At 42.4% G+C, this 24260-nt stretch overlaps 3 protein-coding genes, 1 long non-coding RNA gene and 1 other non-coding gene across 6 annotated transcripts; 2 read left to right on the top strand and 3 right to left on the bottom strand.

Moving 5' to 3' along the window:
• The first annotated feature begins 1859 nt into the window (after nucleotides 1–1859).
• Nucleotides 1860–1932, top strand: TRNAA-AGC. The gene has a single exon. It is a non-coding gene; the product is annotated as a tRNA-Ala (tRNA).
• A 225-nt stretch (nucleotides 1933–2157) lies between these two features.
• On the bottom strand, nucleotides 2158–6714 carry LOC112876276 (ubiquitin-like-specific protease ESD4). Of its 2 annotated transcripts, none has more exons than XM_025940351.1 (9): nucleotides 6031–6714; nucleotides 5407–5486; nucleotides 5227–5317; nucleotides 5016–5114; nucleotides 4219–4311; nucleotides 4010–4129; nucleotides 3553–3656; nucleotides 2782–2854; nucleotides 2158–2583 (listed from the first exon to the last, which is right to left on the bottom strand). In XM_025940351.1, exons 1-9 carry the CDS (start codon nucleotides 6559–6561, stop codon nucleotides 2521–2523), a joined length of 1254 nt encoding a protein of 417 aa, XP_025796136.1. In that variant the 5' UTR covers nucleotides 6562–6714; the 3' UTR covers nucleotides 2158–2520. The 2 variants fall into 2 exon arrangements, with proteins under 2 accessions (XP_025796136.1, XP_025796135.1); XM_025940350.1 differs by having other exon boundaries at nucleotides 5227–5320; nucleotides 6031–6713.
• A 141-nt stretch (nucleotides 6715–6855) lies between these two features.
• LOC112876277 (ribosome biogenesis protein NSA2 homolog) lies at nucleotides 6856–9401 on the top strand. Its single transcript, XM_025940352.1, has 9 exons — nucleotides 6856–6952; nucleotides 7119–7238; nucleotides 7356–7423; nucleotides 7865–7970; nucleotides 8050–8118; nucleotides 8292–8349; nucleotides 8740–8975; nucleotides 9058–9109; nucleotides 9187–9401. Exons 1-9 carry the CDS (start codon nucleotides 6950–6952, stop codon nucleotides 9252–9254), a joined length of 780 nt encoding a protein of 259 aa, XP_025796137.1. The 5' UTR covers nucleotides 6856–6949; the 3' UTR covers nucleotides 9255–9401.
• An 8263-nt stretch (nucleotides 9402–17664) lies between these two features.
• Nucleotides 17665–19668, bottom strand: LOC112873310 (premnaspirodiene oxygenase-like). Its single transcript, XM_025936299.1, has 4 exons — nucleotides 19623–19668; nucleotides 19068–19534; nucleotides 18403–18849; nucleotides 17665–18294 (listed from the first exon to the last, which is right to left on the bottom strand). The coding sequence occupies exons 2-4, from the start codon at nucleotides 19521–19523 to the stop codon at nucleotides 17665–17667; spliced, it is 1533 nt and encodes a 510-aa protein (XP_025792084.1). The 5' UTR covers nucleotides 19524–19534; nucleotides 19623–19668.
• A 1974-nt stretch (nucleotides 19669–21642) lies between these two features.
• On the bottom strand, nucleotides 21643–24260 carry LOC112877163. Its single transcript, XR_003225454.1, has 5 exons — nucleotides 23758–24260; nucleotides 23198–23271; nucleotides 22928–23056; nucleotides 22508–22853; nucleotides 21643–22141 (listed from the first exon to the last, which is right to left on the bottom strand). It is a non-coding gene; the product is annotated as an uncharacterized LOC112877163 (long non-coding RNA).

The following is a 24260-nucleotide window of genomic DNA, read 5'->3' as shown; positions in this document are numbered from 1 at the left end:
TAATCTGAGTAAAACTACGCCCACAAAAGAAACTTGATTGTCTCAATCTATGTTGGTTTTTGACACCGTCTCTCCATCTCCCTCCCCAGCCCGTACCGCCGCCGGCCGCGCCCCTCCCCCTCCCCAGCCTCGCCGCTGCCTGAGAGGGTTGCCGGAAGCCCGGCGGCCGCAAGGACGGCGGCGGCGAGGAGTTCCACACCTTCCTCCCCCTTTCCCCTCCTCCTCTAGATCTAGATCGAGTTTTGTGGGTGGCGGCGATGGCAACGCGGGCGTCGGCAGCGGCGGATGGCGGCTCCCCATGGCGGGGGCACGGCGGCTTGCAGCGCGGCTCCCTATGGCGGGGGCCTGGCGGCCGGTAGCATGGCTCCCCATGGTGGAGGCCCAGTGGCCGATGATCTGCGGCATGGCTTCCTTCCCTGACATGCTACGGCGGTGGTGGTGGCCGGGCGGCCTGGGGCAGATCTGGCAGCCTGAGACGCGTGGTGGGCGATGGAGGGGCTTGGCTTAGCCCGAGCTCTCCTCTTCCGGTGGGCCATGGTGGCAGCACTCTGCCCGACCCCGGCACGCCCGCACCATGGCGGTGGCGGTGGCCGGTAGGGCGGCCCGCAGTCGATGCCGTCTATTTGCAGAGGCGGCGCGCGGCTCGAGTGTTGCTGGAGGCTGGTAGGCCTCTGGTGTAGCCTTGGGCGTTTGCGCGATTATGGTGGCGGATGCTAGAGGTGGGTGGTCGTCAGGTTGTGCAGGTTCTCGGACGAAAGTCTTGCCCGGTCTTCGACCGTTGCTTGCCGGTAACGATGTTGCTATGGTGCATCATTCTCCTTCTTGAGGGCGTTGCTGTGAGGACCTCAACCTCCAAGGATTGCTCGAAGTGAAAACCGAACAATTGATTGTTGGTTCGGGCCATGACGGCATCTTAATGTTGCTCTCCTGCTGGGGCGTTGCTATGGAGTCCTCGGGAGGGCGATCATGGTCAGTGTGGAGGGATGAAGATGTAAGAGTGATCGAGTTCGTGGTAGGGATCGACTTAGTGCGGTGTCTACGCGACAAGACATATCATGAAGTATTTAGTAGTCAAACAGTAAGAACGATCTTCACATTAACAGTTTTTAAGAAGACAATAGATGCGAGGAGTTTTTATTATTGACAAGGATCAAGACAAGATTGAATTGAAGCAAGAACTTAGGAGAAGTTTGAAACTTAGTCTTTCAAGCTTTTTTCTTAGTCTCTCTCTTTCTTGTTGTATTAATTCTTCAGTTTTGAAGTTTGGAGTCCAAGTACTCTCGTGTATCGTCTGGCTATGTGGCTAGATTTTCTTTATGGTTGTAGACGTTCACTTGTGAATGTTCAAGATCGGATTCTTCCTTAATCTAAAAAATTATTGGTTTTTGATCAAATAGGGTTTGCTTAGGTCAATTTTAAATTCTTTCTTCAGACCGATTTGTTTAAGGTAGATGCCGTACTATGCTTTTCTGAAATACAACTGAGTTGCTAGGGGTTCGGTTTAAGGTAAGGTCTTGTTTGACAAGTTCATGATGTTAGGGTGCGGGCCAATCGAACTTTCAAGAAGATAGGTTTACTTTAAGCTCCATTTTTCTATGTACTTTTCCAACCTCCCTATTGTTTGTCCAACCTGGCCTGCCGAATTTCTAGCAAGCCAAGTGGTGTCAAATACATTGATGGGTTCCTCCTGGGTGCATAGTCCATGATGTTTAGTTCCTTTTGTAATATGTATTTACACGTGCTGCTGCACATACGAGATATTCATGTATCGCCATACATCCAAGAGAAGGTGCATGTTACAGCGTTACTCAGCGTAAATGCATAATGAGTTGAAAACATAGCTTAATGCTAACCACAAAGGGGATGTAGCTCAGATGGTAGAGCGCTCGCTTAGCATGCGAGAGGTACGGGGATCGATACCCCGCATCTCCATTTTTGTTATTTTTTATATCGCCATTTTTGTTATTTTTTTATATCACTATTTTTGTTATTTTTTTATACCTCTCATCTGGGTACAGGTGTAAAACCTACGTCTTGTGAATTGTTGTGCTGGTTTCGCTCCTCCAATTTTTCTATTTGCTTTTTAGGTTTGTCACTTCGTCAGTTCGGCTCAACTCTTGAGGAACTTATTCGCAATCAACAGAAGCCACAGAGGTCTTAAGTTCAAACTTATAACCATATATGCCCAAAAAAGAATAATCCTAGCACATAACTATAACCACACACAAATATCAGTGTACCTATATCTAACTCAACTTCCCCCTCACTGTTTCTTCCAACAAAATCCCTAGACAATGGCTTTACAGAAAATCGGTAGCCTTTACATCATTGGACGTCAGCACCCGAAGAAGCTGAGGCTGTCATGCGACAAGCATCCAATAAAGGATTTACAGGTTTGAATTAGGCTCAACGATGCACAGTGACGTGTCAATCAGTTTCTATTCTAGTTCCCGAAACACACTACAAAAAGTCAGCTTCTATATCATAAAGAGAAGGATGTGCTATCCATCAGTTGAATATTCAGTCAGCTCTTAATTTTAAGATTTCCTTCGCTGTTCTCTTCCTAAAATATTCCATGTGTTCCTGCAGAAAAGAAGCAATTCTTTTGGATAAGTATCATTCTGTGTAATCACACCAAAACAGGCAGATTATCTCAGGTAATCACATTATTATACTATACCCTGATGACTAAAACAAGCAGCTTCATGCAGTCAAAAGAGCACTTAGCTAAACGCTTGCTTACAGTGTCTGAAAGATAGTTGGGCAAGCATGTATACCCACCTGACTAAAAGATAGGCTTAATCCTCTGCTGTGGAAATCAATGTACTTGAGCATAAACATACCACAGTCCCACCTGTTACAACAAAAACACGCTTTTGTCGGACATATTTTCGTCACTTGTTACAATGAAAAAGAAATGCTTGAGCCAGCTACAATTAAATTTTTGGTCTTTTGTCTACCACCATAAATTTCCTTATTAGTACTTGGGTACAGAAAACACACTGCATATGATGATTTCAAATAAAGCTGCATGTCTAGTGGAAAATACATTCAGTGGAGGTAGGGGAACATTTTGGTTGGCACCGAACTTAGTATTAACAACTTCAGAAATAAAACGTAGGGGCACATTCACTTCCCAATTTAATGAGCCATGCATAAAAAAAAGAACCATTCAAGTTCAAACAATTTATGTTGACAGTATTGAAAATGAGAAATTTCTAAGAAATGAAAAAGCAAAAGTAAAACTGAAAAGGGAAAAGTTTTTATTCACTTAAAACAATCCTTGTTGCTTCTAACACATATGACTGTAAAGTTTATTTCTAATGCGTGCTACAAAACTCCCAACTGCATCAATAACTTTTATGTTTATTTCAGGCCCAAACCTTCTATATCTCAAGTAGATGCAGGTGGTTTCATAAGAATTGCACGCAGGGGTCGATATGGTAGAAGTTATCTAAATGGCCAATTGTGGGAGGGAGGTGCACACTACCTAGTCTACTAAATGGCACATGATTTATGAAGGAAAGAATCATCACTATAGACAAGACATACCCATTCTGTTGTAAAGGAATACCATCAACTATCTCTTCATGCCACGAACTGGTGTCAATTACTTTGTTACTTTTGTCCTTCACTTCCTCTGCAATATATCGAGCCTGCATGTGGAAAACACATGTATATCACCATTTTTAACTCATTAAGCCCCACTTAACTTTGAAGCATCTCGATTTATGATATTAAACAAGCCTACCAACAGACTCAGCTATTGTTTTTCTGTCATTTAGAGTAGATTGGGTTAGAGAACAAGGTCTCAAGGACCATGTGAAAGGGCATAACAGATATGCTGAAGTCCACAGCCATCTACTATTTCACCAATCCTAACGAGGATTGGAAAGAATATTAATATAATGAAATGCTGACAGAAATGGAGTAAATAGTTGTGTAGTTAGCAAGACTTCTCAAAAAATTTAGCATGCAAAAAAAAAAGAGCAAACAGACATAGGCTTACCAGCATGTTTAGTACATTATGATCCGTTCCACCAAGAGAATCAAGATAGTGAAATGTATTTTCCTTCATGTTTATAATTGCTAAGCACCAATGCACATCTTTATGCACAGGGACAAAGATCTACAAAGAAATTCAGAAAGCACCATGAGAAAAAGCAAGCCAAAGGGTGGAAACAGCTAATGATATAAAGAATAAATCATTCACTTTACTTTATCGCATTCAATGAGCTCATATCCCAACTTCCTATGGGTAGTCCACCTTTTAACAGATTTGTAGTCATAACCATTTTTTCCACAAGCAAGCTGAGCAACAATACAGGAAGTCAGTAAGGATGTTCATATGGTAATAATTTTTTCTTCCCGTGAATGAAAACCAAACCAAAGGCATAAATGCAATGCAAAAGTCCACGCCACCAGTGAAGGTAGCAAAGACACTGATTTCATTAAATACAATTAGCATACACCCAACTAACAAAAAGAAAAAGAAAAAAAGTGAACAAACGGAGTCCGCCTAATATATCTGTAAAAATTACCACACTAAGGTGTTTGAAAAAAAGATACAATCTAATGGAACCAAGAAGGCAAACTCCAAAGAAATTCAGGAGCGCAATAGCTAATTCGAATGCCTACAAATGCATGTTATCATGCAATCAAATTTTCCAAATTATAGTGATCATATACCATTGCAGATTGGTCGCATTAAGACTAGAAGTAATTTATTTGCCTAAACAGTAATAAGATAGTATGTATTAACTGATATATAATTATGCAGGATTAGCAGTGCTACAATATTCACATATTGACAAATGCTCGATGTGATGCATGTACATAAACCACATACATATTTCTTATAAGATGCAGAAAATCCAAATCAACATTGACTAGTTACTGGAGAAACAAAATAAAAGAACAGCTTAAAGGAGAATATATGCCAAAAACATGCCAACTTAAGTACAGAAAAGAGATGTAACGTAAAAGTTGAAGGATAAAGAAGCGTACAATCTAACCTTCTTATAAAAGAATGTATTAAAGAAATGGCATTTCAGAAACCTTTTCGGCTCTCTTTTTTCCCTCTCCTTCAACAATTCTAGGTATAGGTTAATAACCTACAAATAAGAGAAATATTTATCATCGTCATGCACGGATATATGTCGTCACTCACCCTTTTAAAAGAGAGAATCAGTGAAGTCTGTTCAGCATATTCAGAAAGAGTATTACCTCATCATTTAACCAGTGACGGGGTCTCAAGCACTGGAATTTCTCTTTGCTAACCTCAATGTTCGACGGTTCATGCAGCACTAGGACTTTGCTACTGGTTCGGGAAAACAAGCGCTCAGTTAAGCTTACATGGCATATAGAAAGCTTTAAATGACATGCAAGCAGGGTGGTCAAAAGTACCTTGGACCTCTAGCATGGAAACAGTCATGAACTTCATTTTCCTCCTCCTCAGTGAGAGGCTTAAATAGTTCAGACAAATCCTGAAATAGTGAAAGATGAATGCAAGCAAACCAACAGTTAATTGGTGCAGGGCTGCCATCAAACATGTTCATAAAATGGGAATATAGCTCTTTGAACAGGCATGCAGCTTTTATCCAAGCTATTCTTTAAAAAAAAATCACTCGTGCCTCTTTTAAGTTTTCTTCAATTAAATGTTGGCTTAACCAACCAAATAGTTAAGTTCTCTAATAAATCCCTTTTTATATGTAATTCCCTAGATAAGTGTGCTTAATTTTTTTATCGGACATGTAAATATAAATATCTTAAAATGTCAGTGTAACTTTCGGCAGAGCCAAAATTCTAATGCAAAGCAGGAATCATAAAATTGTTTGAGGCTTGCAACTCAAAAGAATTTCATAACAATTCACTTAAGACTATTCTTTTCCAGAGAATAGATTCCATGAAAGCCCCATCAATTCAGTGCAAGACAAAAACTTGATCACTGATATAGTGATTTTCTTCCAATCCACCGAGCATAACACTAGCAAAGCATGAGGAGGGTAAAAAAAAAAACGATCAAATTACCTCCTTGGCAGCCTTGTCTAACTTCCGTATCTCAGCAAGCTTTTCCTCTTTGAGCCTCACCTCGATCCCTATCTCCTCCAACCTACCGTCGTTCCGTCTCGCCTCCTCGAGCGCCTTCTTGTAGTACGGCTCGCTCTTCTGCCGCTGCTGGCGCTTCACCGCCTCCAATGCAGCCTTCCTCGAATCCTTAACCCTCCGGTCCAGCAAGCGCTGCGCCGTCCCGGTCTCCTCATCCGTAGCCACCGTGAGATCCCGCGACCGCGCATCGTACCAGCTCTTTAACAACCCCAGCCCATTGTCCTTGGGCTGCCGGCCTCCGAAGAGGCCGGAGACGTAGTTGCCCATGTCGAATACGACGGACCTCGCCTGCGGCGGGAGCGGGAACCAGCGGCGCAGGCGCTGGCTTAGGCGGCTGTGGCTTTGCGGGCCGTGGAAGTGATGGGACGGGGGGGAGGCGTCGGGGCGGCGCTTGCGGCGGTTGTCGGAAAGGGCGGGCGGCGTTCTTTGCCAGGAGGAGGGGGCTAGGGCCATGGGAGTTGGTGGCTATGAGGGGAGCATGCCCGGAGCGCAAACCCTAGCAGGGGTTTGGTTTGGTTTGAGCTCGCAGGGGAGTGGGGATGGCGACCGGCGGGGGAGAGGAAGCGGAGGGGACGGCGGCCCGATGCTCCTTTAGTTCTTTTCCCCTCGATAAATTTAGAAATTGCAAATAGATCCTCGTTTCGGAGAGGAGAGACGAAAGCTTTTGCTTCACGGCCCGTGAGGCCCGGCCCATGCATCACATCACGCGACTCTCACGTGCTGATGCCGATCGCGCACAGCTCGGATGGCGCAGGCACATATAAATAGCCAAGCCGCAACGGCTCCTTCTCTCTTCCCTTCCCCCCTCCCCTGCACCGGGCGCCGCTAGGGTTTCGCCGCCATGGTAAGTGCGAAGTCCCCTGCTCCAGTCCTTCCCGCCTGGGAACGAAATCTTCTCGACTCCCGCGCTAATCCGTCGCGAAATATGAATGCGTTGGTCCCTCTCGCTTTTTGGTTGATTTTCCCCGATACATTGCTGAATTTTCCTGTGCTTTGGTATCGCGCTGCAGCCGCAGGGAGACTACATAGAGCTGCACCAGAAGCGCCATGGGCGGCGGCCGGACTATGAGGAGCGGAAGCGCAAGCGCGAGGCGCGCGAGGTTCACAAGCGGTCGGAGCAGGCCCGGAAGGTGGGTAGCGGGTGGCCCCCAATTGGAGAAATTGTGCCCCCTCTTCTGTCATTCTTTTGGTGTTCTGTTTTGTACTGATGCTTGCGCTTGTGTTTGTTCAATTTCGTTGTGGTGCAGCTTCTGGGTGCCAAGGGCAAGAGGTTTGCCAAGAAGCGGTATGCCGAGAAGGCACAGATGAAGAAGACGTAAGTCCTATTTTCTCTCGTGATTATGAGTATTGGGTGAAACATTTGAGAGTTGACGGGATTAAGATGGAGCATTAAGTTTCTGCGCAGGAAATTCCAAAATGTTTTTTTAATCCATTCAATTTCAATGTGCACCTGAAGCTGCTTAGTTTTGCATAGGTGCTCCTGATTACTGGAATTTACACATGATTGATGATTTAATATTCTATTTGGAAGCTCAAACTGTATATTTGGCACCAGATTCATTGATCTGCTGGATTCAAATTGGTATATAGGTACTAATTTATTTGACGAGCGCGGTATTTAGGCTTACAGACATAGGTTGCTTCTTTCTGGTGTTGCTGGGATTATGTAAATTTATATGGTGTGTTTGTACTTTAAAACAATGTACTCTGCCATGCTGACTACATGCTGTGCTTATTGGTGACAAATTTTCTGCAGTCTGAAGATGCATGATGAGTCAACTAAGAGGGATAAGGTTGAGGATGTTCAGGAAGGAGCTCTCCCGCCGTATCTACTTGATCGTGATCAGACACAACGTGCAAAAGTGATTGCTTCATCCTTGTATTCCTCTTATATTCACTTTTAAGAAGTATACCTGAACACTTCTGTTTCATGGCATGCAGGTTCTTAGTAACACTATTAAGCAAAAGAGGAAGGAGAAAGCTGGTAAATGGGATGTTCCTTTGCCAAAGGTCAGTTTTTTAAAGAACACCCTCTTCAATATATATCAATATAGTCTTATGTAAAATCTTAAAGAAATAAAGCATGTCTTGATATTATCAGAAGAGATAAAAGAGTTAAAGGAATACAAGCAGTATGCAATTCCTTTATTGACTCATGGCAATTAAAATTAATGTCCCTTCAGGTCAGACCTGTGGCAGAAGAAGAGATGTTCAAAGTCATGCGGACTGGCAAACGGAAAAGTAAGTATTGTTGTACTAACTTCGTATTGCTGATGAGCTTTGCTAATGTCTGCAAAAGATTAATCATTTGTAGAGTAACTTTTATGAAGTTTGTTTGTAATTTTTTTGAGCATCTATATGTCTTTCGTATCAGTTTCTTTTGCAACGAAGTGTATTCTGCATGGGAAACAATTCGTATGCCGAATTTTAATTTCCACTAGCTAAATTAACAACGACGCATGGTAGCTGATCATCTCGTCCTGAAATAACGGTAGTCATTATCATTTCTAGAGGTGTAGCCCTGCAATCAATTTTCATTTGGACTTTGGCATGCTGAACAAACATGAAAACCTCAAAAGAAATTATGGTCACGGAAAACTAAATAATGGTTGAACTTATTTTCAACTGCAGATAAGCAGTGGAAGAGAATGGTCACAAAAGCAACATTTGTTGGACCTGGATTTACAAGGAAGCCCCCAAAGTATGAGCGGTTCATCCGGCCGACTGGCTTGCGTTTCACCAAAGCTCATGTTACGCATCCTGAATTGAAGTGCACGTTTAACCTTGACATCATCTCAGTAAAGAAAAATCCTAATGGTCCAATGTATACATCTCTTGGAGTTATGACGAGAGGTACCATCATTGAGGTATGTCGTGCATTTTGCTTACTTCATGGTATCATAATTGTTCTTTAGTTGCATATGCCTAGCTCACAGAATTAACTTTCAGGTTAATGTGAGTGAACTTGGTCTTGTGACCCCCGCTGGAAAAGTTGTCTGGGGTAAGACATCATTGTTGCGATCCGTTTATTTTGCGTTACCTTGTCAGCTTCAGTAATTGCTGTTTGCCATGGTGCAGGTAAATACGCTCAAGTTACTAACAATCCAGAGAATGATGGTTGTATCAATGCGGTCCTGCTAGTGTAAAACCAACCTCTTTGTTCTGTTGTACCCAATGTGGTGAACTTCTAAATGCATCTGAGCTGCTGTGGTCGTATGGATAATATTATGAAACTGTTTTGTGCATGCCCTATTGCCTTCGTGGCTTCCTGCTTACAGCAGAGTTCAGGAAAAGAATTTCGGGTCTTGCGATTTTGGTCCAACAGTGGTTACCTTACATATCAAGGTTATGTGTAGGGTCCATTATTTCTTGAGAGGGGAGGAATGTGCTTCATTTCTTGAGAGTGGAAGGGTATAGCCGAAGTTAATGAAAAATATAGAATCTGTTAAAGGCCCACCTCAAAGGAGCGTAACATTTGAGATGTCTTTGGGCCATGAAACGGCCCTTGTCTTCTACACTACTGGTCAAACTAGAATTTCTCTCCTTGTCTTTTGTTATTCGAGTTGCAACTTGCAATTGCACCTTTCGGACTAACGTGTGCTAACTAGGTTATCCTACTTATTTATTTAAAAAAGATTATCCTACTTAATCCAAAAAAATACTGGATTAGTCCTACTCACGACGAGTAAAGCATCGAGTGATCCACTGCGAGCGCAATTTTTTTAGTTTTTTTTTATGTTATCACCAATATAGTTACTCTTGTCAGCTAAACCATCCACCGCTGGCTAGTCTTGCGTGAATTCATATGAGAAAAAATCAGTTATAGAATGCAATAATTCTTCTTTATTCTTCTAATGATTGCAATTAAAATAAATGATGTTCATACCATTTTCACACCTCTATCTTAGCTTGCTTGGATACTAATTACTCTCATTCTGTGTTACTTGACACCTTAGTCAATTTTATTTATACAACATATACTTCACACCACTTTTATTTTTCTTATGGAAACTATGGCAATGCCTTCAGTAATATTATTACAATTTCATTATTATATCTTTGTGTAAAGTTTTAAAAAAAGAGCGGCAACTGTGGAGTTCAAAGAAGGGGCATGTATACAATAGTCCCAAAGGGCTACGAAAAAGACATACATTGAATTTAATGAATCAGTTTCCCTGCATCAATGAATAAGCTTGATACTATGTGTTACAGGAGTATATACAAGACCAGCAGACTCTGACCAGTGCAACTATGAGTCGTAACGGATCATGATCCTAATGCTCTCTTCATAATTAAATTTGGCTCTTATATATTTTTAGCTTAAAATTAAATAAGATTAGAGCCCGACACTTAGATTATCTAGACTAAAATTTGAGACCTTTTATCACCCCTTATAACTGGCCGGATGGTATGTCTAACATCACGTCGAATGTCACCTACGCTCGTGCCAGCGTCAATAATTTGTGGATCTTTTCATCTGCATATATAGAGGACAATATATAATAATCTCATTACATGCACAGCTATACACATTGCCTAGTCAATACACAGCTAGAGATCACAGTATTAGTACCGGGCGGGAATCCCCGGTTAGTATCGGTTCCCCGTCCGATACTGGCTGGACGGTACTAAACTAGCATGCATTTGATACCGGGCGCAATACCTGATACTACCAGCTGGTAAACTACCGCTCCAACAGCACTGGTTGGAGCAGTAGTTTAGTAGCCGGTACTAACTTTTTTATTTTTTATTTGTTTGCTTATGTTTTTTTCTTTTCTTTTCTTTTTAGTTTTAATTCGAATTCATATTCATATTCGTATCCATTTATGTATAGCTAGTATCCGTATCCGTACTCGTATTTGCATAGCAAAAACGACTACATATATATTATATATATACAATTTATATACACTTCAATATTATAACAAGTAGCCACACAAGTTGTTTCCTTACAAGTACTCAAATGTTACTGGTCTTCATATTCATCGCCGCGATAGAGGATACAATCATTAAGATATGCGAATCTTTTGTGCCTCCAATCCAAAAGGGCAAATAACCTTTTTTGCTTCGTATATTATCGAGAGCAGTTCGTTACCCTCAGGAAGCATGTTCTTTACGATTCCCAGTAGCTCCTCAAAGCCTTTATCGGTAACACCATTTGATGCCTTTCACTGCAGCAATTCCAGTGTGCTACCCAACTTTTTATTGCCCCCATTTGCAATCTGGATACAATAACTTTTTGTGATCCTCCAATATCTTCTCAAACTTTTTTGACTCCTTCACAGTTTCACTGTCTTTCTGTGCGTCTGCAACACCTGACCTAGTTCGTCATGTGGCAGCTCTTCTGCGGTATTTTCTTTAGCCTCATCCATTGGTTCATCATCAAAAGCACCCGCTTCATATAAGTGAGCCAAGTCTGGATTGTTATTATCATCATCATCTTCATCTACTTGAGATTCACCGTGGTTGGTCCAAAGAGTATAGTTATCCATGAAACCCTTTCAATAAGGTGGACGAGTACAGTGTTTATTTTAGAGAATTCCTTATTATTTATGCAAGTGTGGCATGGACAGCACATGAAACCTTTCGATGATATATGAGACTCATCGTATCGAGAAAAGATTTTAGACCATTAATCCACGCTATGGTGCACCGATCACCGTACATCCACTGTTGGTCCATCTGCAATCATATTTTTCCAATAAGGAACACTTTGGATGAGCAATTTACGTCAATGGGATATGGCTTCACACTTTTTTAATAAAGAACTATAATCAAAGATGCACATCTTTCTTAATATGACGAAATCATATTACTAACCAACTCTAAATAAATGCATTGGTTACAATATGCTCGTATTCTCAACATTCAGCACAATTTTGTCAACAGAACATAAACCCCATTCAAACAAACACACATTAATATCCCAACAACCAACATGCAACTTAAAAATTCATGCAAGAACACAAAGGTCTTCAACCATCCTTTGGTGGAAAAGCAGAATGCTCTGATGAATTTTTTTTACTGGCGCAGAAGAAGATGGCGGAGCTGGAACCTCTGGATTTGGTGGTGATGGAGTGTAACACCTCAACTGGTCTTCAATATCAAAAAGAGGTTCCTCGTCCCTTGCAACATATTATTCATGTGCTTTTCCAAATAACGGAGCTGTGCTCTCACCCAAACTTCCGGTTTCGTCAACTTCTCATGGGGGCTACTGGAGTTTAACCGTTCCCTCGAGACGAACCACGATCACCCCCACCAGACCCACTCCCTCCAGCAGTATCAGCTATGTTGATTTAAAATACGGTGATACAGTTTTAGTATTATGAAGGACTAAATTTCATTTCTATCAAATTTCACACTAAAATATTAACATAATGAAGGATGAAATTTGATAATAAAATTAAAAGGTCCAAATACCCATCACACACCATGAGTAATTAAAAGGTCTACATTAACCATTACACAACATGATTAATTAAAAGGTCCAAAATACCGAATAAGTTATATGCTAATACAAACTACTGATGAGACCTATTGATCGATGCCTCGTGAACCGCCTCGCAAACTCTCGATATTGAACGGTCAATTTCTGCCATCTCTAACGCTTCGCGCCTTGCATTACGTTGAGCCATCAACTCGCGATCATCATCCGTACCATGCAGTTTGACATCTAATCCGTGCTTAACTTTGCGCCTTGCATTACATAGCGCGAGGCAATCAAATGCTTTCTTAATCCAACGACGAATATGACCGCTAACAAGTCCAAGACGCTCTTCAGGGCGGAACTCAAGGGAATGTCCGGTACGCTTCAAATGATTGCGTACCGACGCCCGACCGGACGCACGGTGCTCCAATACATCATGTTGCAAAGCCATTTCTAGGGATTAAATATTAATTAATCATCACTTAATTACTGAACATGATTAGAGTGTTAAAATAATTCTTTCATAATACAAAATAAATATCAAGTATACATTTTTTTTCACTTTCAATTTGATATTTCACCACATAAACCTTATCTCAAATCGAAATTAGCATTCACATTCCACTTGAACAATATTATTAGCATAATGATATATATACACACATGTCACTTCAAAACAATTGAAAAAAATCACTCTACATTTGCCACATGCAAACTATCAAAAAAAACCTTCTCATCCCTTCTATATACCTCAAATGAATGTATATATCAAAAATTCATGCTCATTGTCACTCTTTCTAAAAATCACAAATTTCTCTAACTGAAACAAAGCATGAAGACCATCAAAGAAGAGAGGATAAAATTGCTAACCTTTTGAGCAGTGGATGAGTGAAATCCCCACAAATCTTGAGAAAAATGGGCAGCACCTCCTCTCTAGAATGCTATGAAGAAGAAGAAGTCCGAGATCAGTCAAATGGCTGGCTCGGACTCGGAAGGAAGAAACGGGTGTGATATAGGGAAGGCAGATTAGTACGGCTGGTGGCTCCAGCCGGTACTACATCTCTCAACTTAGTACCAGCTGGAGCCACCAGCCGATACTAAGGTGCCTCGGCTCCATTTAGTACCGGCTGAAGCCACCAATTCATACTAAGTAGCCGCCGAGGGGAATCTAGCCATTGCCCCCAGGCGTGGGTGGCGCACTTTAGTGCCGGCTGGTGGCTTCAGCCGGTACTAAATGGCTTCCCGGATCACTGTTCTTACAGCCCCGTACTAAATGCAGGTGTTAGTACCAGCTCGAAATGCAGCTGGTACTAACGTCAGGAACGAATGCTCCGTTTTCAGGAAGTGATATTAAATTAATAATCATAGCACTCTACACAAAAATCTTTCACACATCACGTGCGAATTTAATCAGTATCACAACTTGCACTGTCGCATATACTACTAGGATTCATCTATGTGATGAGCTTCGACGCGCGTATGTACATGCGCTAGCTACGACTTTCCACAGAAAAAAAACACTGGTTATAGACACCGCCGTGGAAGATGATACTTTTCTAAACCATATGCTTTTATAATGAATTGTTATACGGTTATATGAACGGGTAGGGAATAATAGAATTAACCGTACCGCCCGTACGTCATGACAATTAGACAATATGCAATAACAGTGAATAGTTCTCAAAGATATCATGGATTGTAATAATAACTCTTAACGTTGGACAAAAACAAGATCAGATGCCAGAACTAAGCTAATTAATTAAGTAACCACTAGGTAGATCTGGTTAATGTTACCTACTATGGCCTCTGTATGTATATATGTCTGAATCATAGCGTTTGGCATCCTTTGCTCCATTATTTTCACCTGAATCGCCCAGGAATTCTACACAAACAGGGCCAATATTGCACTGGCTGCACGTAAACGGATACTTGCTGTTGGCTTGGACCACAGGCACTGTCCCCATATATTTGTCGATGACGATAGTACGGTGGACACGTAGCTTTCCATGTCCTGCGGCAGCAGGCAGTGCCTTTTGTATATGCACTGGTTTATACACACGGTACTTTCTCTGTTCTAAATTGTAGTTTATTTTGACAAATCTAACTATATATAATTTTTAGTATATATCTAATTATAGTATATATTTAGATATATAATAAAATTTATAAATCTAGATTTGATAAAACGATGTACAATTTGAAATGGAGAAAGTGCATTGGTATGTCGTGGACGACCACTACCTTTAATTTGCACCGTGTTGCTTTGTCGCTACATGCCAAATCACAGTATGTAGCGCGCACTGCCAATGATGTGTGGGGAGGAACGCTACGCGTATCAAGATCCAGTATGCATGCAGTTCCCTCATCAAATATACTAGTAAACATGCAAGAAGATCTCAGTTAGCAAAAGATATAACTCTAACGGGGATTACTTCTGATCAACTGATCTGGCATATTTAGGCCCTGTTTAGTTCCCCTCCAAATTCCAACTTTTTACACTCTCTCTCCATCACATCAATTTTGGGACACATACATGAAGCAGTAAATATATGTAAAAAAATAACTAATTGCACAGTTTAATTGTACATCACGAGACGAATCTTTTTAGCCTAATTAGTCCATGATTAGATAAAATTTGTCAAATACAAACGAAAGCGTTACAGTATCTCCGGTTTACAACATTTGCAAACTAAACAAGGCTTTACTTTTCTTTTGACACTATCTTGGCATATCTGCTGAATAGATATGCTAACTGAGATACATGTGTATATACCTTTTGGCATCTGTGATGGTATATATGACGAGTTTTATCTACACTCGTGTGTAGCTACTCTCACCATCAGTATACCATCGTGCGTATGTTCACATACTTATTTATCATTTGACTATGTTTATATATACTTATTCTAAGATACTTCAAAGGGATATATACAAAAAATTGCCATATTTATCATCGTGCATAAGATACTTCTAAGATACTTTGAGTATGTTTATATCACTTTGAGTTTTATCACATTGGCATATTTACTTTTCTTTTGACACTATCTTAGCATAAACCTCGTATATACCTTTCATTGGGTCAGATACGTCCTATATTATAAGATACATATGTAGGAGTAGCTACAAACGCGTGAATAGATTTTATATATATATATATATATATATAGACACACACACCTTGGTTGCAGGCTACTCCCTCCGTTTCTATAAGTTTGGTCAAAGTTGGTCAAGTTTGATTTAGAAAAAACCTAATACGGTATGAAAATGAAAACAGAGGGAGTAGAACACGCTTAATTAAACTATAGTAAAAGCATGCGTGCAATAGTTACGAACACTAGAACTGGAGTTATTATATATGATAAGTTATGTCATAGTCCGCCGATTCCATAATATCCCCTGATAAGGAGGTTTTGCCCACTTCACCTCCTGAATTTTGTTAGGAAGAAGCCCACATCACAAAATACTCTATGCATGTGGAGTGTACTGCAGTGTTGAAAGATCGCAGTCTTACCTCCCTTTCTGAAACATAGCTGTCCTATCTTCCTTTCTGAGAGATCGCAGTCCTACTCCTACCTTCCTAATAATTGTTATACGGAGAGGTGTGGACATATGGCGCATTTTCGTAGACGAATATACTACTATTATACTTTTGAAATAAGCTAAGCACTCTTGTTTACATATTTATATATATATATATTTTAGTGGAACTTTTTATAGGAGTACACGTGTAGATGGTGCAACCGTGGAACTTTTTATAGGAGTACACGTTTAGATGGTGCAACCGTGTATTATATATATATATATATATATATATATATATATATATATATATATATATATATATAAACAAGAGTGCTTAGCTTATTTCAATAGTATAATAGTAGTATATTCGTCTACGAAAATGCGCCATATGTCCACACCTCTCCGTATAACAATTATTAGGAAGGTATGAGTAGGACTGCGATCTCTCAGAAAGGAAGATAGGACAGCTATGTTTCAGAAAGGAAGGTAGGACTGCGATCTTTCAACACTGCAGTACACTCCACGTGCATAGAGTATTTTATGGTGTGGGCTTCTTCCTAACAAAATTCAGGAGGTGAAGTGGGCAAAACCTCCTCGTCAGGGGACATTATGGAATCGGCGGACTATGACATAACTCATCATATATAATAACTCCAGTTCCAATGTTCGTAACTATTGCACGCATGCTTTTACTATAGTTTAATTAAGCGTGTTCTGTTTTTATTTACATCTCTCTCGTATTAGGTTTGTCCTAAATTAAATTTAGCCAACTTTGACCAAATCTATAGAAACGGAGGGAGTAGCTAGCAACCAAGGAATTTCTATCGTGTCAGTGTGTCTTGTTATAAAGAAACATAATTAGGCATAAGTGGTGGGAAATTAAAGAAAAGGTGGAGTCAAGAGTGGTTTTCATTTTATATACAATCTAAACAGCAAAAGCCTAAGCCAATTTTTTTAACCATAATATTCTACTTCCTCTATCCCATACGTTTAGATTTGTAAGTCAAGTCTTTTAAACTTAATTCTTGATAGCAAAAAAATCACAAAGATTGACAAAGCAAAATTATATTAGTTGATTCATCATGAACTAACTACCATAACATGTAACGTTTTCTACTTCAATTGATTATTTCTAAAGATATTATTGATTAAAGATGAAAATTTTTAACTTCAGACAATCTTTTGGGCCTTTGAAGATGTTAGATGCCAAAAAAATGTGATCTACACTTCAGGGAGAAACATGAATAGCACAAAAGTTGAAAACGGTAAATGTCTCACAATGCTTTCTTGTATATTACAAATGCAATATCATATTGAAAACATAGGAATATATATAATCTGACTTTATTACAAAGTCCAAACTTTAGGTGCACACGGTTTGCAGTAATAATAATAATAATAGCGCACAACACACTAAACGTTACAAAGCACTCAGCGCGAGATGGTCGGAGGGAACGGGAAAACGCAGCGCGTGCCATACGTAGCCACAAGTAGCCAGCATGCATCGCAGCTACTAGATAGCTTTGGTTGCAGCATGCGATAGAGATAGACTATACAGATGGGACGCATGCAGGCGGCGCCATGCATGTACGGACGATGTAGCATAGCTAGGCGGCGGCGCCGGCGACCGGGACGTACGGGGTGGCGCAGAGCATCAGCGGCGTGCGGCGGCGGACGCCGAGCCCGGGCGCCTCCGCCATGTAGACCTCCTTGACGCCCTCCGGCAGCGACCAGTCGAAGTGGTAGAGCAGCCCGACGAACGCGAGCTCCATGCTGGCGAGCCCGTAGTTGAAGCCGGGGCACATCCGCCGGCCGGAGCCGAAGGGGAGGAACTCGTAGCTGCCGCCGGTGAAGTCGCGGGAGCCGTCCTCGAACCGCTCCGGCTTGAACTCGTCGGGGTCCTCCCAGTACTTGGGGTCGCGGCCGATGGCCCACGCGTTGATGATGACCCGCGACTTGGCCGGGATCGTGTAGCCGTCGAGCTCGCACTCCTCGATGCTCTCGCGGGGCACCAGCAGCGGCGCCGGCGGGTGCAGCCGCAGCGCCTCCTTGATCACCAGCTTCATGTACTGGAGGTTGCTCGCCTGCAGGTCGCCCTCCGTCACCACCGCCTTCCCCCGGAACGCCTCCCTGATCTGCCCCTGCAGCTTCTTCATCACTGCCGGGTTCCGCATCAGCTCCGACATCCCCCACTCCATGGCCGACCCCGACGTCCCCGTCCCGCCCGCGAACATGTCCTGCATGCGTACCAGCCGTGCGTGTTTTTCATTTTCTATGTACAGGCTGGATCGGAGGACCATGCATATATATATATATATATATCTGTGTGTGTGTGTGTGTGTTACCAGTATGATGGCCTTGATGATGCTGTTGGTGAGTTGGAAGCCGAAGCCTCCTTTCTCCTGCAGGCCGATTAGCACGTCGACGAGGTTCTCGTCGACATCGTCGGTGGGGACGCCGCTCTTGATCTTCTCGCCGCGGGCGCCCTTGCGCTCCTCGATGATCTCCTCGAGGATGGTGTCCACCGTCCTGTGGATCTCCTTGAGTCTGCGCGTCATGCCGGTGAGCTTGGCCAGCACGGTGGTCCAGGTCGGGAACAGGTCCGGCATGTTGAAGCCGCTGGAGAGGCCGACGACGGCCTTGGTCGCCGCCAGGAACTCGGCGGCGTTCTTGCGCTTCTTCCCGAACGCGGCCCGGGACACGACGCTGTTGGTAATGCTGTGGAACATGACGCTCAGGTTCACCGGCGTCGACGCCCCAGCCGCGCGGATCTCCTCCACCTTGAGCATCACCTGCATGAACCAGAATCACTGTTATGCTCTTCAATCTCCCGTTCATCAGATCTTGTTTCCTTTTTAGATATTTTCCGTTAAATTTAAGTCAATTTGTTTGATGTACTTTTAATTTGTTTGTCCAAGGAACCATGACAGCCTTCCGACAGAGTGTGTAATTCAGTCTTGTCATGTTTGTTGTGCAGTCATTATCAAGTTACTGTTTCGTTTTTCGTCACCTCGTCCTCTCGGATGTGGCGGAACGAGAGGACGCGCTTGGGGCTGAGGATCTCGGCGGCGCAGAGCTGGCGGAGCTTCCGCCAGTAGTCGCCGGAGGGCGCGAAGAGGATGTCGACCCACTCATAGCCGACGATCTCCCCGGCGAGGAGCTTGGGCCGGGTGGCGAAGTTGGTGTCGTGGGTCTTGAGCACGGCGCGCGCCGTCTCCCTGGACGAGGCGACGACGAGCGGCGTCTGGCCGAGCTGCAGCATCATGAGCGGGCCGTGCGCGGCCGCCAGGTCTCGCAGCGCGCGGTGGGGGAGCACGTTGACGAGGTGGTGCATGCTGCCAACGACCGGCAGCCTCCAGGGCCCCGGCGGCAGCCGTGGCCTCGGCGTCAGCGCCAGCTTCACCAGCTGCAGCAACGCGACGGTCGCCACGGAGAGGAGCAGCGACTGGTAGAAGTACTCGTCCATGGCTACCGTACCTGCACGCAGAAAAGCAAGCTAATTAAAGTAACCCGGTTAGGTTATTAGCTAGAGTGCCTTCCTAGCTTACAGAAATTTAGCCTATACCAAGCTAGGGCAAGCAGCAGAGGGTAGACCTCCTGCTAGTGCTGGTGGGCTGCTTCGTGAGTTGATCTGCTGCTCCCCCGGGTGGTGGCGGGTATATATAGCGCCAACGAGGGGCTCGCACAGTCGCACCAAGTACCCACCCGGCGATCGACGACGCGAATCTTGATGCCAGCATTACTAGCATGTACTTGTTCACAATAAAGTAATTATAAGATCAACCCCAGCAACAGGCAATAGCCTCTACTTCAAAATCCCTACTTCTTGAGTAAGATCTTACCCTACCTTTTATGCCTGCGTACGTGTATTGCACCAAAATACAGCAAAGATTCCTACTTCTCAGTCCCCCTATTTCTTTTTCTTTCCTATTTCAGGATATTCTATATATATTCTTCGTATCACTACGTAACAATTTAAATGCAAATATTTATAAAGCATAGTGATGAACCCTATTCAAACTATTGATTCCAGACATAATAATTCAAATTTGAATTCAAAATTTTTTCAATATGCTCTTATTGGTACCCGTTTCATATTTTTCTGATTTAAAATGAGTTAGTTTTGATTATTTTTGTTCTAATTACATTTTTTAAAAAATTACAAAATAAAAAAGCACCTTTGAAATCACCCTAAGGGCCAAACTTGTTCGGTTTCAACAGCTAGATGACTCTCGTTATCCGATTTTATAGTTGAAGGTTGAAAATTGGATTTTTATGATAGTTCGAGTGTGTAAATTGGACTTTTCCCTTGCCAATAATAGAATCAGTGCTGATACTTTTCCATGATATGCACAACTGGTGTCGTCTCATGTGTAGTTGCCTGCCCTTTTTAGAACTACTTTTGCAACCTTGGTTTGGGTCCCGAGGTCATCAAGTGGCCATTGAAAGCCACTTGACAGAGAGATTGTGTCCACACCAGTTTCATCAGATATCATATTAGTATAGGATTCACTTCTAGTAGTCATTGCAGTCTCATCAAATGTGTCATTGGCTGTAATGAATAAAAAGAATCTGAATTTTGTATAGCTGTGAATTTAATTGATAGAAAATATCAGGCCATAGTCGAAACACAAACAATGGGACAAAGATCCAAAATACTCACAAAAAACAACATAAATGCCCAAGGGCTCCATTAGTAAAATAATTAAACGAAGCACCATTTGCAACTAAGTAGAAATGGAGATGCTCATCATGTGTCTACTGATTCCAGGATATTGCCATAATAGAACATAATTGAAAGTAAGAGATCATGTGCTAGGCAGATGATGAGAACAAAATAATGAATCATCGTAAGCCATAATACTAAGAGATGTGTAATAAGAGATACGAAACTAACAAGAGCAGTGATTGACTTCAGAAAATTAAAATACCAACTGAACTGAAATGTATCCAAGGAACAATGATGTGACTTCGGATAAACTTTTTTTCAATCATGCACGAATACATTAGATATTCACTACCAGAAAATAAAATTTTTTATGAGAGTGAAAAACCGTCACGAAAACTATAAATTCCACCACGAAATTGATATGTGACAGCCGCCCGTCACACAATAACCTCACGAATCTAATGCCACGAAAATTGAGTTTTTGTGGGGTCAACCATTACATACCATTTTTGTGGCGGTCGGCCACCTTCACGAAAAATTAGCATCATCAGGTTTATAAAATCCTATTCATGACGGGTAACAGTTAGAGAAATACGACATGAAAATAATTCGTGACGGTCTAAAACATACAGAAATATTTATTTTCATAAGAGTTTAAAGCTGCCACAAAAAATTGCTCACACCACCACGGAATGTGTCATTTTGTGGGAGCAAAATGTATGAACCGCCACGAAATATATCATTTTCGTGAGAGCGTGGTGGAACAAAACATATTATTTTCGTGAGATCGTAAAACCGTCATGAAAATATGTTGGCACCTTCACGAAAATTTGGGCAAACAGATCCACCAAATCTGAATACATAACAGATGCATGTATGATCAACAGCACAAAATCGGAAAAGATGCATGCACATATACGATCAACAGCTCACACCAACATTTCAAACCAGCACACATAAGACGAGTCCCAATTATTTGACTAGTGTAGTAAGGCGATAATGCCTTACATTTATAGCAAGTTCTAGCCATCATAAAAAAGGCACAACATAGGCATAAAGGCTGCCATATAATACATGTCATGACATAGTTTAATTGTAAGTACCACAACTCCAAAAGGTTTGGTATGAACCAAAGGCACCAGTTACCAAAAGTAGCCATGCACAGAACCAAAAGAGCCCAAAAGTTAGGAGTCGTGCTGGTTTCATTCCTGTCCATTCCATCAATTGCCGACCTCCTCTTCGTTGTCACCATTGTTATCATAGCTATCATCTTCATCTATGTCATCCAAGTAATCATCATCATCACAGCCATCTTCATCATCCATAATGCAGTCATGGTCTTCATCACTATTCATGTCATTACCATTGCTGTGCATACCATCCAGGTTAGTGCCAGCATGTGATGATGCGGTAGCCTGAAAAACATACATATGTTGGAAAGTTTTGTCCCTAAAAAAAATCTGATCTAGCAACGAACATGTATGCTCATATTCTACCATTATTTCAGATATTCTATACACAAAAATAGAAGGAAAACAGCGTAAGGCCTTGCTGCCTATATTTAGACAACAGTATATTTAGTGGTCTAATTTGCTCAGCTTGTATTGTGTTGTGTTTACGTGCTAACGACGAGCATCAATATTTGCTAGACATTTTACCAAATTAGCAGGTAACACCTTGTCAAAATCTGCATAAAACCTCTGCAATTGAAAAGGTAGGTAGCTGATCAAGATATATGCACAAGATCAATACATTGCTTTGAGGAAAGGAACAAATATTACCATAATCAGCTCACGGTTAACACTGTTTTCCTCAGTGAGTATCTTATTTTTCTCCTTCAATTGGTCATTTGGTCATTGTTTCGCTTCAGATCTCGATTCGTCTCCCTCAACTCCTCATTCATCTCCTTCAACTGGTCATTTTTATCTACCACGGTTCGATAAGAAGCAGTATTGGTAGGACGTAGATTATTGGATTTTGCAACTACTATAACATTTTCCTTATCCACAGCACCATCGGCTATTGGTACACGACCATGGGCCAAACCACCTTCCATGTAATACAGTGCGTGTGTGCATCTAATTCCTTTGAATTCTCAGCAAGCATTGCTCTTGCATTATAGTCATCCTAAAATAAAATACCAGAGTGCTAAGCATGACTGAAAAGAGTTGATCTCAGAATGTTAAGCATGGCATACATACCAAGCGCTTTTATGCTTTTCGGCTGGGGATTGGAGCACTTTTTCCACTGCTATGTACATTTTTTAATCCAGATTTCATCACAGCATATGTGTTTAAAGTGCCAGCCTTCTCTGGACCAAATTTATGTTCCTACAAGACCATCCGACTAATGTTACATGATGTTTGAAACTTAAGGTAATTAGCTCTATGTAAAATTATAGCATTATTATTCATAGCGAGTCTCATTTAGTAGCAGAAGTAAAAACAATGAAAAGCTTAAAAATTCCATACCAGCAATTGTTGTGTTTCTCCCCATGGTCTTGAACCGCCTCTATTCTGAATTCATGATCTTCCACTGTTTGGTTCTGATTTAAAAAGATAAAATATTTAGAATCACAATAATCTGACCCAAGTTTCAACCTAGTACATGCAGTACTTGCTACAGATTAACAAAACATATTAGCTATAACATATGAAAAGGAAAGGAAGCTGTAGCATCTCTTCTTATACTCAAATTTTAGCGGTGGAGATACTGCAAAACTAATTTCAGATCACAGCCATAACAAGCAGCACTACACTACAACACTTATTAGCAATTATTGTTTTCAAAAGATAACCCCATTCCCTTAATACCTGTAATGTTGTCCCAATTCCCATCTTATCTAAATATGAACATCTGAAATCATGAATTAGGCTTAACAAGCAGCAGTGCTGCAGCATGGCTAATACAACTTAGCAGTGCTATAGTGGTTAGCAACAAATTAGTCAAATAAACATTCGATTTCCACAACGCACATTCACTGGTAGAGCACAACATGTACTGATTTCTGAAGAAAACGATCAAAAATTACCTCAGTCTAATTGAAGACGGCGTCAGAAGCGCGAGGTGGAGGCAGAAGGCGTCACAGCCTCAGCTTCGGCGTGGCAGGATGCTCCTAGGGTCGCTGCAGAAGGCGTCACGGGCTCAGCTCCGGCGTTGACGTGCAGTAGCGCGTCAAGGAAGACGTGGTGGCTCCGATCAACGCGGTTCGCGGTGGCCTCAGGCGTGTGCTGGCGGCCGCGGACGTGAGCGTGAGGAGGCCGGCCGTGGGCGTGACGACGGAAGGCAAGACCGCGAGGAGGGGGCGCGTCTGGCGGTGGCCCTTGGGCGCGTAGTGCCGGCCGCGTCGTGCTGCAAGGAGGCCGGATGCGGTCGCGAGGACGGGCGGCGTGGCTGGCAGCGGGCGCGAGGACGGGTGGCGCAGCTGGCCGCGGCCGTTGGGCGCGAGGACATGCGGCACGGCTGGCGGCGGCCGTCAGGCGTGCGGTGTCGGTCGGCCGCACCCGCGAGGAGGCTGCCGGGGAGGGGGGCTCG

This window comes from Panicum hallii, chromosome 9, assembly GCF_002211085.1.
Source record: "Panicum hallii strain FIL2 chromosome 9, PHallii_v3.1, whole genome shotgun sequence".
NCBI classification, from domain to species: domain Eukaryota; kingdom Viridiplantae; phylum Streptophyta; class Magnoliopsida; order Poales; family Poaceae; genus Panicum; species Panicum hallii.
This window is presented reverse-complemented; position numbering and strand designations above follow the sequence as displayed.